Source organism: Solanum pennellii, chromosome 7, assembly GCF_001406875.1.
Source record: "Solanum pennellii chromosome 7, SPENNV200".
In the NCBI taxonomy this organism is placed as follows: domain Eukaryota; kingdom Viridiplantae; phylum Streptophyta; class Magnoliopsida; order Solanales; family Solanaceae; genus Solanum; species Solanum pennellii.
The window spans coordinates 73252426-73267979 of record NC_028643.1 but is presented as its reverse complement, the minus strand read 5'-3'; the positions used below and the strand labels follow the sequence as shown (position 1 = coordinate 73267979).

Sequence of the window (15554 nt, the reverse complement as noted above, 5' to 3'; positions counted from 1 at the left end):
GACATCATGACAACATCATTAAAATGAGATAAATTTTAGAGGTGGTGCTAAAAATTTATATGAGGCGTTAGGATAGAATTTAATGATTTTTGTTCAAATAATATATTTATGTTAATATGTTTATTAAATATGTAGGCTTACATATAAAATTTAATTATTAACTTTTGAAATTTTCATTCTAACAAAATGTATAATATAATTTAAGAAAAAGGGCCTGATATATTTTTTAATTTTGCCATTTGGAGCTGATATGCCCCTCGTTATGAAAGTGGTTTATATATACCCTTATCGTTATACAAGCGGCTCAAATATACCCCTTTCGTTACAAAATGAACTCACATATACCCTTCATTTAACGAAAGTGAAAAAAATTAGTTTTAAATTTATAATTTTAACTTTTAATTTTCTTAAAAATTATTTAGGGGTATATATAATTTTCTAGCAAAGTTTAAAGTATATTTTAATCTTTTTTTCATACATAAATTATTCTTTTACTTCTTTTATTATAATTATTGAGTTTTACATTCTTATTTTATTTTTTTCTTTCATTCCTTAGTGTAAAGAAATAAATTTAAAACTATTTTTTATGGCTATATTATAGTTTTAAACTATTTTTTTAATCCATATTGCAATTTAATTTTTGTATTTAAAGAAAACATTTGATCATCTATAGTAAATTTTAGAAAAATATTAGCGAAACATAAATAAATTTGACCATCAGAATGATAAATCTAAATTGGTTACTGAAACAAAATAGTCAAAAATAATATATGTTTGAGGAGGATTAAATATAGGGAAAATTGTATATAATAGCAAACTAATAAAATAAATGGAGTAGCTAGGGTTTGATTTAATTGTGCTCCATATCAAACGTTTGCGAAAAATTGCCAGGCGCCTCTCTCCTAAATATCTCGCTCGCCACTCTCCTCCAATCTCTCGCTCGCTTCCTCACTTTTTATACAAACACAAGTGTATAAAAATTGTTTCTAATTGTATAAAGCAGAGAAAATTGTATAAATACATATATTTTTGTTCTCCTCTCTCCCCTCTTCCAGATCTCGCTCGCCACTCTCCCAAATCTCGCTCGTCATCCTCGCCTTTCTCACTTATACAAACAGAAGCGAAATGTATAAATTGCGTTTCCGTTTGTATAAAGCGTGAGAAAATTGTGTATACACATGCAAGTACATATATTTTCGTCCTATACACTTATAATTATACAACAAAAATACTCTCTGCCCAGTTTCTTTTGCCTTTCTCTCTTTCTCGTTTTATACAATTTTCAAATTGTATCTAATTTCTCTCTTTCTCGTTTTATACAATTCGATTCAATTGTATATTCTTTGTCAAGTCTCTTTTGTCTTTCTCTTATTCTCATTTTATACAAATTCAAATTGTATATAATCGTTCTATACACTTATAATAATACAATTCGTTTTTATACAGTTCTCTGCCCAAGTGTCTTTCTCTTTCTTGTTTTATACACTTCGTTTCATACAATTTGCTTCAACTGTATATGTATAACAAATTATACAATTTCTATGTTTGCTATGGAGCGCAATTATGCAAACTTTGCTATAACATACAAATATGAATTTTTTATTTGCTATATGTGAAAGTTGCCTTTAAATATACTCACATGGGATTATATTTTTTTTAAAAAATTAAATTAAAAAAACTAACTTTTTCATTTCAATTAGAAAAAAAGAATATACGTAAGTCATTCGTATATGAATCACTTTTATAACGAGCAATATATCAACTCTAAACGACAAAATTAAAAAATATATTATACAATTTTTACTATAATTTATTAAACTGAATTTTTAACTTTGCCACTGATATCGATATCGTGTAAACTCTGCTTCATAGTGACAAACGAGAAGCCACAAACAGTCTCCTCAATTTGTGCATGTTGGGTAAACATAAATTTGGCTATCTTTGTTAAAAATACAAAGCCATTTGCATCTGCACAGAGAATTGTGTATTCATACATGTCATAGACTACATTTACTATTCATTGTTTAGGACCTTTTGTAATTTCACTCTCAAAGACAACTCAAAAGGCACTTTTTATTTTTTAATTTTTTATATTTACCAGTTTTATAATAATATTCTTTAACTATATACTCTCTCTGTCCCTATTTACTTGTTCATATTATTTTTTTAGATATCTCTATTTACTTGTTTATTTTGACAAATAGAAAGGAAATTTTTTTTTTCTTATTATAGCCTCATTTAAACTTCTTGAAAATTTCTAAGTTTTAATTCATCATTTTTGAAATCATATTTAATAAGGATAAAGTTGTAATTTCACTATGTTAATTATTATTATCTTAATATGTGTGCGTTTTCTAAAGTGGACAACTAAATAGGAACAGAGAGAGTATTATATATATTTTTTAAGAATAAATGTGAATAATTAAAAAGGTAATAATGAAAAGTAATCTTTTACTTTATGTCATTAGATATTTTTCTTAAGGAGTGTGTCAAGCTTTAACTATCCACTTAATACGCACTGCAAGGAGTATTAACCTCAATTACATATTATTTTATTTTTTACCGCATTGATTTTTCTCATTATAACAAAACTTTTAGTAACAATAAAATATATATTAACAAAGCGTGTTAAAATATTTATTGATATTAATTGATTTTCGTTAATTTTATTGTCGTTATACACTTAAAAATATTTATAAAAAGTGTTAAATTACCGCTAAAAAATTATATCTAACAATAAATAAACTTTTACCATTGATTAATTCTCGCTAAAAATCATTTTTAATGCAGAAAATTTCTATATATGTTGAGTTAAGATAAAGATAGAAAACTACAACAACCATTAATTATATCTCTTAATATTCCTTTGTAACAACTATTTCATATCAATTATTTTTAGTAAGCACGATAATTGAAATAGATCGGAGAGAAAAAGTATAGGTTAGAATAATGTTAAAATGTAATTAAAGCAAACACATGTTGAGTGTACAAATAATCAAATAAATGACAATATCCTTTTCTTTTTCAACTATTACAACAGATATAGATGAGCTCATACTACATATAAATCCACTTCCAACATAACCCTACCATGTCTCATTTCAACTTGCAAACCTTTCATATCCCTTTAGCCCTCTCTCAATTAAATACTAAAAGAAATCTAGCTATTAAAACAGCTCACGAGCACTTTTCAAAATAGATTTTTTTTTTTCTATCTTCAAAAAAAGAACATCCACAAACCCCTTTAATACTATATATTTTTAAATTATTGTTTTTTTCTCTTTCTATATACAGAGTAAGAGTATAAGACAAAACAAAAAGAAAATTACAAATTCTTTACACAAATTGTGGTGTAGAATAAATCTTTCACTCTCCACGCTCCCCCCACTTATAACAACAACAAAAAGGAAATAAAATGACATTTCTCTATATCAAATATAAATATTTAAAAAAAACAACCATTTTGGGTATATTACTCTCTATTCCACTATCAAAAAAAATATTCAATCATATAATTCTTTCCTCTTTATCTCTTTTTGTGCTCCAATTTAGGGCATGCAAGGCTAATTCTACAAGGCGAAATTCGAAAATTCAAAAATTCGATATACATATTTATTATAATGCTAGTTGTGTCACCTTTTAGTAACACAACGGCGAGAGATGAAAGAGGTAATGAGATGGAAAGTTTCGCGATAGGAGGAGGTGGAGGTGGAGGAGATGATTTTCCCGATTTTATGGGGGAGAATTTGCTCGATAGCATTGATTTCGATGACCTTTTTGTTGGGATTAACGATGGAGATGTACTTCCCGATTTGGAAATGGATACTGAAATCCTCGCAGAATTTTCTGTAAGCAGTGGTGATGAGTCTGATGTGAACAATTATAGCAGTAGTAATAATAATAATAATACTTTTATTACTACTGCTATAAAAAATGTAGAAAGAAAAGAAGAAATTGAAAAAACAGGCTCGTTTTCAGCTTCGGATGTAGGTTCGGGTTTAACAACGAGCCTAAATCAAGGAGAAGAAATTGTTAGTACTCAAAAAAGTAAAGAATCTACGCAACAAGTGAATCGGAATATAATTACCCCTAAAGAAAGTGATAAAGGTAAAAAGTCATCCAAGAATAATAATCTTCCAGGCAAGAGGAAAGTAAAGGTCAGTATAAATAATTTTTACATTATCAGTTCATTCTCGTGGATGTATAATGTTACATCGACTTGATGAATTAACTAAGTATTAAATCGACGAAATTAATATATTTTTTATTGAATCGTGTGAAGGTGGACTGGACACCAGAATTGCACAGAAGATTTGTACAAGCTGTAGAGCAACTAGGTGTAGATAAGGCAGTCCCATCAAGAATTTTGGAGATTATGGGAATTGATTGTCTCACTCGTCATAATATTGCAAGTCATCTTCAAGTATGAAAAATATATTTTTACTTTTTATTAATTTTCGAAATTTATTTTAATATATATGATTTTGTAGATTTGGTTTAGTAATGATGCCAAATGAAATGGTCCTTATATAGTTGTTCCATTCTATTTGGAAAATAGAATAATATTAGACAATGATGAAAACTGAAAAAGTAGTACTACTAGTTTTTTTTTTGCATTGTTCTTTACCCCAAATGGTATATTATATAGTTTTTTAAAAAAGAAAAATAGATCTGATGATTTGAAAATTGGAAAGTACTTGAAAGAGGAAACATTTTAGGTACCAAAAAGTGTATATTTGAGTTTAAGTTTAATGTGTTTTATTCAGAACTGTCAGTAGTCATAATTATCTTTAGATCTGAACATACGAAATAATTGTTGAAAAATGTGCAGAAATATCGATCCCATAGGAAACATTTGCTTGCAAGAGAAGTGGAGGCAGCGAGTTGGAGCCACAGGAGGCAACTCTATGGAGGTGCCCCTATGGTTGGAGGGGGCGGAGGAAAGAGAGAGATGAATCCGTGGCCTGCACCAACCATTGGGTTTCCACCTCCTCCTCCTCTTCCGCCCCCTATGGCACCTCCAATGCCTCATCATTTTAGACCCTTGCATGTATGGGGTCATCCGTCTGTCGACCAATCATATATGCACATGTGGCCTAAACATCTAGCACCTTCGCCGTCTCCACAACATCCATCACCAGCATGGGCTCCTCCTCCTCCTCATCTTCATCCTCCACCTCCTTCGGATCCTTCTTTTTGGCATCCACACCATCAACGGGTGAGTTTTTTTAAGTTAATTATATTCTCAACACGTTTTCTTAACTTGATTATATTCTTTTAGTAATGATCAGTAGCAGGAGACTCGAATTCAAGACTTTTATATGTTCTAGTTCTTAAGTGTCTCTGAAGTGTGTGAATATCTCGTCTAAAAGATATAGGTACTAGATGGATCTAGTATTTACATATCTCGGAGAAAGAGAAAGAGAGAGAGCGCTATAGGAAGAAAGAATGCTTTCTTTAATAACTTAAACTTTTAGATGAGATAGTCACACATTTCAACATGGTATCAAAGCAGACAAATTTCCTCTTTTTAAGAGCTTAAACTTTTAGATGAGATGGTTGCACGCTACAACAACAATCCCATCTCGATAACGTATATTTTGGAGCTCCATATATGACATTCAATAATCAAATAACTTGAACAAACTATATTGAAAATAGTATTTTTAGTTACAACGAGTTTGACATAAAAAACGTTTAGACAATATGCAAAGAATTAATAATTGTGTTTTGATTGTATGTATGACTATATGATAAATTCTCCTTTTGTATTATTGTGCAGGTACAAAATTCTCTTACACCAGGAACTCCTTACTTTCCAGCACCAACGGTAACTATATGTTCAATCAAATTAATCATTACTCTTTTGAATTTCATATACAGTACTCAATTTGGACCTTTAACTAATTTGAAATAATGTTACATAAGACTTATTAATCTTAAGATTCGAATCAGAAGCTTTTGGTTAAGTTAGTGTTTGACTATATATAGATTTAGTTGAAATGTGAAAAAAAAGTTAATGTTTGCTTGAAAAAATAGGTTTTGCATTTTGAAGTTGTATTTGAATGTAAATATTTTACTGATTAATTACTTTGGGAATTATGTAGACCATGTGGTGTTTTTTTGGGCATATATCTATTTTGCAAGTTTATTTTGGCTTTATATAGTCTGAACAAAATAATTATGGTGCAGAGATATCCGGTACCAGGCATACCACCCGTATCGTCGCATGGTATGTACAAAGTAGACCAATCTAATATTGGAGTTCGAAGTACCGCTACTCTCCCAGCACAACCTCTACCTAAACCTCCGTGTGACTTTCATCCTGTATGTCCTTCTCTCGATAATTTTATTTTTTTGACGTAATATATAAATATGCTCCTTAATTTGACTTCAGAATTTAACAAATATCTATGTCCTTTAATTTTGAATCTGCATAGGTAAACACGCTTCCCATAAAATGTCTACTTGTTCAACTTTATACCACTTTAAGTGTTTGATTGTGCACATCAAATGTTGGAAGGCATAAATATTACCGAAAGTCAAGTTAAAAACACGTTTATATATTACGTCTTCTTTTCTTTTTGTACATGAAATTTGTCCTTATTGAAAACCCTTTTTTATATAGAATTCATGCATAGTACAAATTGCTAAAAGTCATTAAAAGAAAGTAGTACATGAATTCTTACACCGGCCAGTTTTAGCACAGCTTTTATTTATATATATATATATATATATATATATATATCTACGCAATTCGTTTAAGGAATTTTTAACTTGTTATATGCCAAACAAAATGAGTTATATAATTTGTATAGGGCCATTTTCAACCTCTTGTGACACAACCCTATAATATGTGCATGAACATGCACAGAGGCGGAGCTAGATGAGATTTATGGATTTGATAAATTTATTAGTTTTTTCGTAAATCATGTATTTGTATTAGAAAATTATATAAATATATGTGTATATTAACATGTGAAACTCCTAATAAAATTGATTTTGAATCCCAAAATTTCTAATCTTGTCTCTGCCTTTAATTACATGCATATATTATAACTACATACAATTGTCCATAATGAATGAGATTTAACAACCTGAAAAATAAGGTTAGTTAAATAATCTTTAACATGTTAAAATAAACCTATATATAGTATAAAATTATTTACATTACTTATCCGCATATATAACTTAAATTCTTAAGCTCTTTATTATCCCATGTAGGTCATTATTGTTGAACTATACATGTCATTATATTATTAGTGTTCATGTTCAATTGAGTTTTTCTTCAATATTTGTTCAAATTTAATTTATTGACAAGTTATCTATGGACAGTCAAAGGAGAGCATAGATGCAGCCATTGGAGATGTTTTATCAAAGCCATGGCTACCACTTCCCCTAGGACTCAAACCTCCGGCCGTCGATAGCGTGCTCGGTGAATTACAACGTCAAGGGGTACCTAAAATACCACCAACTTGTGCATAGTCGTTTTTAATGAGGCAGCTAGCAATACGCGGGTGGATTTTTTGGGTGTACTTAGGGCACGTAACTAAGTAGCCCTTCAATTCGACGATATTTCTTGCACTTATTTAGATGCATGCATGAAGATGATCAATTCGATGTGGATCGTATATCATCATCAACATCATCGTCTAGATTAATGCAGTTTTTTTTTTTTAAAATCAAATATATATATAAGAAAACTTTTAATTATTTGTTGTCCTACTTGATTTGTTCTTGTTTTGCTATGTACAAGAACATGTATTAACTTAACTGTTGGGGTTTTTTGTGATGATGTTATCACCGGTTTGAGAAATATTATTATAATAATAGCAAGAGCTTCTTGTAATTAAACTCGTTTATCTCTTCTTTAATTAATTACTTAGTGTGTTATTCAATATTCCATTTTTTTTGGTTTCTCTCCCGGTGTTTGGAGCTCACATTGGAGCTCCGAATAAATCCATATCGCGCACTGCAGGCCCATTCGAGGAAGGTGCTTCCAACAGGATTTTCTTTATACCCAGGGCTCGAATCTAAAATCTCTGATAAAGGGTTAAACACTCCCACCAGTGCACCACAAGCCATGTTGGTCAATGTTGCACTTGTTCCTCATTGATTGTGTAAATATTTGTAAAAAAGGGTTTAAAGTGATCACACGGTTCAATATAGTTCATTAAATACCAAGGAATTAAATGAAGCCATCACACAATTCAACATGGTCTAACTTGATTATATTCATTATACGAGTTACAATTGATCTGATATTCATTGGTCACTCAATTAATAGTAACTTTTTCTGTTGAAGAAAATTAGAATCAAGAAAATGACAACTATCAGAGATATATAATACAACTATTAATTAAGTGATCATACGAGAAATCAACCTCGTGAAAGAGGCAAGCATGCAATGAACGAAAGATTTAGTTTGTTGAAAAAATAAGTTCTCCATCAATCTTACGAATAATTATTCAAGAAAAAAAAAGTTAAAAGAACATACAATTAGTTGATATGTTTAAGTTATTCCATGCATGAATACGACTATGTAGTAATTAATTTGATTTCATAAAGTCCTTCATATTAAGCACCCTTAATTAACCAACTTTTAGAGGCATTTCTCATTCACATGGAGCTATTAATAATTATAATTATAGTTACATAGAAAATAAAAAGAAACCTTTGAAAAAACAAGAACAGCATATGACCACCATAATATTTTTGTTTTTTTTTCCTCTCACAGCAAAGGATTTTGATTTTTCTTCAATAATATAAGCAAAAGATTTCATAGAAATTGTGGTTCTAAGATGATGGTCCTTCCAGTTAATCCACCATACTATTTCGAAATGTTCAATAATATTGTCGACTTTGTGAAATCAACAGATAATTTTATACTTATTTCTAATTTACTCTCATAATTAATTACTATAATCATTTTCCTACTATGTTTTCCAAGATATTGTATTTATTATATTCAAATGATAATATAGTAAAGATACCTTTATATTTATAATTTCTTAAGTAGCGTACAAAGTCAATAATAAATAAGTATATTGTACATTCGAATATAATTAAAATTGACACATATATATGTGTCAATTTGTTTGCTTTAGTTATTATTTGGATAATTAAAACATATTTTTTTTTATCATAATTATTTTTAAATATTTGAAATTCAGGGCGGAACCACCTTGTACGAAGGGGGTTCGGTGAAAAATTATATTATTTATATATGATTAAAATAATTTTATATGTATATATAGTAGATGTCGAACCTCATTCGATTACTTTATGTCTATTTCTACAAATTTTAAACCACTTTTTAAAAATTCCGATTCCACCTATATTTGAATTATTAGCTATTGCCTATTAGTTACCTAGTACTTTTTATATAGATTTATTTTAAAAAATAATAAAAAGTCTATATTCAAATTCACATGGAAAATTAATTATTTTGATCCATATATTTTGTATCGAACCAAACATATTAAATCAGAGAATTGGATTGTGCTTTACTCTTTCAACTTTATTTGGAAAAATGTATGATATAAATATTTATATACAATTTTTGCCAATAATGCCATGAAAGGAATCATAGAAATCTGTATATGAATATCATCAACCTAGATAAGTAAGTATATATGTGTCATATTGTTATTATTAAAATTAGGTGAGATAAAAATCTTTCTATCAAAATCCAAAAGATAACAAAAACAAAAAGACAAAAAAGGACTGCGTTATCATCACCATGTGATCATCTCAATCAATAATTCATTATATATAATAACAAACGTGGCAGTGATTATTGACGATTATTCAACCAACAAAAATCTAAATCTACTATTCCACGGTTGTCATAAAAACACTGACATTATTCAGTTCTAAATTATAATATCGTATATATTACGGTAAAATTATTTATTTTTAATTGGAGGTCTTAAGTTTAAATTTTAAATGTAGAGATAAATTACTAAGAGTGTCATTCTAAGTGAGCTCTATAGCAATTTAAATTTAGATAAGATTTCAATATAAACTCTAAATACCAAATAAAAAATCAATATATATAGACATTATCTCATACTATGGCAAAATAGGATTATCACGTTCCATTTTTTGATAATCCACTTATTTAAGTTTTGATTAATATTTTAAGATTTATTTATACATTATATTAATATGATAAAGTATTATAATTATATAGTATAATTTTTTGATATAATTTTTCTGAATATCTAAATATTAATTTTCAAATATTGAACTAGTATAATTCAATTTAGCTCTAAGAATTAGTCAAATTGACTATTGAAAAACAGATTAAACATAATAACTACAGTGGAGTGAATACCAAGGGCATACTTATTTGGTCGGGAAATTAGTTACTGTGGAATTTCATTCTACTGTCAAATATGAAGTAAAATAATAATACAATATTTAAGATAGATTATCTCGCAATTTTATTCTAATCACACAATGTACAAGTTTATCCTAAAATTAATCTCAAAATTTGTTATACCAAACAATAATTAAATACCTCAAGCTTTTATTTCATAAGAAAAAATAACTTACATACGTACACTATCAATCAAATAATCTACAAAAATGACCTTCATAACAATGTTAACTAATCGTTCACAAGTTTATACAACTAAAATTACGACATAATAGGCAACAGCATTGCACTATTTTTAATATTTGTTTTCTTGAAATTTCCCAAAAAATTTTATTTTATAGAAAAGATTTAACTTACATATTCGATATAATTATCTAATTTATATATGATAATGAGCATAGAGGCCATGTGTCTCGAATAATTCTCTAGACTGTCTACATCAATAAATAATTTTAATTTATAGTAATTAAATATACTTGTGGATGCAATCATTTGAAATCACACAAAAAAACAAAAAGAGTAAAAAAAATATATAAATAAGTATATAGGGATGGAAGAACAATAATATGTTGGCGTGAGTCAGAAGAAGCCACCATTCATATTTAAAAATATAAAATTGTAACGCACACACTATTTTTAAATGATGTGATTTTTGAGTTTAAATATCAATCTGATCGTAAAATAATTTATGAAATGAAAAGAGTCTATAATCATATAAAGAAATTAAAGGATCGTATCTTTATCGATGTGAAATATTCAATTGGAGTGTGTATAACACATACTTTGTGGAGCCTAATATGAGGTAAACAAATAAATTAAATGTGGCTTTTTAATTGAGCATTAAAATTGGCTTTTTAATTTATCAAAAATAAAATGAAAAAAGAGAACGTACTGGGGAAGTAATCCAAGATATATCCTATTTTAAATATTAACTGCATTCTAAATAAGTTTAATTTAATGATAATACACTATTCTATTTTTTAAAATTATTTCAAATGTCCTTTTTCTTATATAAATTTAGTTTTATTTCACTGGAAATTTAGTGTACTTTTTCTTCGGAATAATAAATTTTACTATACCGGATGATTATGCGACAAGAAAGACAAAAATGGGATGAATCAAATCACATTTGAATTAACAAATAAAGCATTATTTTTGAGATAATTATTTAACGATAATAATATAATTATTATTATTATATTATATACAATGATAATAATAAATATGCATATTTATAACCAAGATTTTATATAAATATCACTAAAAACTTTAACAATTTTAAAATAGCATTAACTCAAGTGCCTCTAAATGATTTGGCAGCAGTAAATATTACTCTTGAAAACAAAATCTATTACCAATAAATATTTCTATTATTGTAATGTTTACTAGTTAAAACTGAATTTAGAATTTGAAATATATATATATATATCTTTTTCCTGTTCAGTTACCTTGTCTGCCCGGCCTTTTGTAGGGCCACATGAGGATTTTGTTAGCACGTCACCGCTATGAACAGATATAAGGCTGAATTCATCGATAATCTCTTAAAATTGATATTAATTTTATTTAAAATATTTTAATTAAATTTTATTTATTTTAGATATCTCATGTTATATTTTATTGTGTTATTTCAAGCAGGTGCCATACGTGGCGTAGACATAGCTATTCTAGGATGATCAATTGAATACCTTTCGTTAGAGATGTTAAAGAATGACAAAAAGTCACACATGAGTGGGTAAACTCCTTATAAAACTCGGACAATCTTCCTTCCTTTGAGCTAGCTTTTGGGATGTAAGTTAGGTCTAAAACCTCATTTCACATGGTATTAGAGTGGCCCGTCTCACTCGATGTTAGGCCCCCAAAATAAAAAATTACGTTATATATATATATATATATATTAAATTTTACATTTAAAAAATATATATTTAAAATTAAACATCTTTGATAAAAACTATGACTTTGGTGTGGTGATAATGAGAGTGAATGAAAAGTTTCAGATTCAAATCCCAAATATCAAAGCCACCCAAATTTTATAATTGCATTTTATCAACAAGATAAAAAAAAAAATACAACCATGATCTTTTTATGGATAATTAGATTATCTCTGTCTAAATAAGATAGTGTCTAATTACCATTCTTCCAAATATAGAAGGAAAAAAAATATATATATATTATTATTTTTCAACAACTTTTAAGACGTGACGCTACTGGTACTAGTAAATTGTTACTTCCATTATTTGACCTAATTTCTGAAACATTGTAAGCAGACGCGTTTATTTAGGTATATAATTTTATGTACACATATTTAATAAACTTCTTAATATAAATATGCTATTTGAATAAAAATTACTACGTTCAACTAAATTTAATCAATCCATATTCGAACTTTTAGCTCCACCCTAAGGACCATTGTAACCAATTAATGTTATGCAAATGTGAAAATGGATACCTTTATTATTATTATTTTTAGGTTGTGACCACACATATAGTACTGTTGGAAGTACCGATATGTCCAACATTTGAAGGTTTCGAAAATGACCCAACACCTACCCAAACACTGTAATCACTACTGAGCTGGCGGGTCTGGCCTGGTCTTACCCCACGGTCTTACCCCGCCTCGTGTTTTTAATGTCTTGATCTTTACTTTTACTTCAAGTGATAAGGACCGCTTCCTTAAGCCTAAGTCAAACAATTCTACTTATTGAATGAATAGGTGGAGTTGGATTTTTAGGTTACACATTTATGGAATTTACTAATTTTGGGATGTGTTTGGTTAATTAATTTATGTCTAAATGGTCAAAGTATACACAAAATATGTACAGAGAGTTTTTTTTTTTAATAAATATGTATAATATATGCATGCTTTTTAATATAAGTATGCACAACGTATATATTATGTACATATTTTATAACCTAGAATACGTAAAGACATTAAACTGTAATTTTTCCTTTAAAATAAAAATATACAAAATAACCGAAGGTTCAAAGGGAGTGAATTTTTTTTGCTTTTTGTTTTTATTTCTTTGAATAGCCGACTTGCGAGATTTAGAAATGAACACCCAAAATAAAAGCGCGAAAAATAAGATTGAAACATGATGTTTTTATAATGATTGAGATTCAATGTGAATCTTATGTTTAGTTTTCTTTGGATTGTAAGGGTGTTCTCTTCTAGTCTTTTGAATCTTCGTGATGAGTACAAGTACAGAGTAATTAGTTCCTATGTCTATACTCAACAATGTTTTTCTCTCTTATCTTTTCTGTTTACACAGTAAAAACTAAGTAATACAATGCTTGTTATGATTCATATGAGTAGAGTAGAGAATGTGTGCTAATTTAGACTCCGTGTATGAGTGTGAAGAGATAGCGGCAACCCAAGAGAACTGATTCTTGGAAAGAGGTAATTGGGAATCCTTCTTTCCAAGAACAAAACAAAGGCTAATCTTCAGCTTCCTTCTCGTAATCTTTAGCTTTCTTTTCTTGAGCGAGATTGATCTCTGGATTTACTCCTCAATGATTGTTTATCATTTCTCAAGATTTGTTGCCAGTTGTTATATAGCGTTTTACACATCCTTTGGTTGAAGATCTCGTAGTTATCGTTGTTTCTCCAGTTTTCTTGAGTGAGATCTCAATTGCCACGATTGTAGGATTTCATTTCCACTAATTGTACCTCTTTTTTTTTCCACCTATTTGATTCTTTCCTTTTTTGATAATTTGATCTCCCGCAAGAAAACTATATTTCAGCTCAAAACTAGCCTTTCCATCAAACTCTTGTTTCAATTTTCTTGTACTAATAATAACAATATCGGTATTGCTCACTAGCACATCCACATAAAGATCCAAAGGGCCTAGGAAAAAGCCCAAATGAGATAGACTGTTGATTTGTGGGCCTCGGAAATAATTCTGATTCAAAGCCCATTGAATCTTTTAGGAATTTCGGCGATCTTTCATGGCCTATGAGTTAAAATTAATATACATGGATATACAAGAAAAAATACAATAATTTTGTCTTCTACCTCGAATTTTCAAATTTTTTTATTAAATAAAGCTCAAATCCACCTCTCAAAGTGATTTAAAGCTCCTACATATGTTAAAAACAAACTAAGATATTACCTAATTGGAACAAATCATAAATATGCATATCGAAAAATTTGAACCAAGTTTCAGTGATCTTTAATAATTATTCGTTTAACAATAGTTGTCAACTATTGACTTTGCACACTTCTAAGAAACTATAAACAGAAGAACAATTTTACTATACCAATATTTGAATGTAATAAATACAATGTCTTGAAAATTGTTATAAGGAAATAACTATAATTAATGCTAATGATAAATTAGAAACTAAGTGTAAAATTATCCATCAATTTTATAAAGTACACAACTATTGTTGGACATCTCAAAGTAGTGTAGTAGATAATTACTATTGTTGGACGAAGCAAATAGGGTTTCTAACTTAAGGTCCTTCTTTAAGTTTATTTTTGCGAGTACATTTTTTCATTACATATTTGTTTGTCTAGTTGCGAGTTGGGTGAAAAGAAATCAATACTGGGTGATTTATTTCCTACGTCTTAGCCTTAGATCTTAGTAGATAAAGTTACTTGTTCATGTTGTTAGTGAACTGTGATAGTATTAGTCAAGATACATGCATGTAAACCGGCTCCACGTTATGATTATTTAAAGAAATGAGAAATAAAAATTGGGAATTTAAATACGATTTAGCAACATTAACTTGTTGGTTAGATATTTGAGAGTTTAACAAAAGAAAATAAAATTTTAAATCTGAGTTGATGAATTTTGAGTAGCCAATCTGTTATTGTCAATGAGATGTTTGAATTTGTGCAGTTACCAAGCAAATTTTTCAATTTAAATTATCCAACAAAGTCAATAAGAGTAAGTTAGGATTTTTTAAAAATAAATGTCAATATCTCTATAAATAAACAATATTCCTAGACAATATCGATTTGAATCGGGAATAAATGTTGTTTAGATGTATTGGAAATAGTCTTAAAGAAGATCGTTAACGTTTGAAATTATTAAACAAAGAATTAAATTAATTTTAAATAAGATTTGCAACTGAAAATCACATAAAAGTTTCATTTTTATTGATAGAAGCGTGTTATACACATTTATATAAGATAACATATTTTATATGAAATAGATAAATATTATATAA

At 28.3% G+C, this 15554-nt stretch overlaps 1 protein-coding gene across 1 annotated transcript; it reads left to right on the top strand.

Moving 5' to 3' along the window:
* Positions 1-3444: 3444 nt before the first annotated feature.
* LOC107026307 (transcription activator GLK1) lies at positions 3445-7836 on the top strand. Its single transcript, XM_015227214.2, has 6 exons — positions 3445-4157; positions 4283-4423; positions 4832-5218; positions 5783-5830; positions 6193-6327; positions 7336-7836. Exons 1-6 carry the CDS (start codon positions 3621-3623, stop codon positions 7483-7485), a joined length of 1398 nt encoding a protein of 465 aa, XP_015082700.1. The 5' UTR covers positions 3445-3620; the 3' UTR covers positions 7486-7836.
* The last annotated feature ends 7718 nt before the right edge of the window (positions 7837-15554 follow it).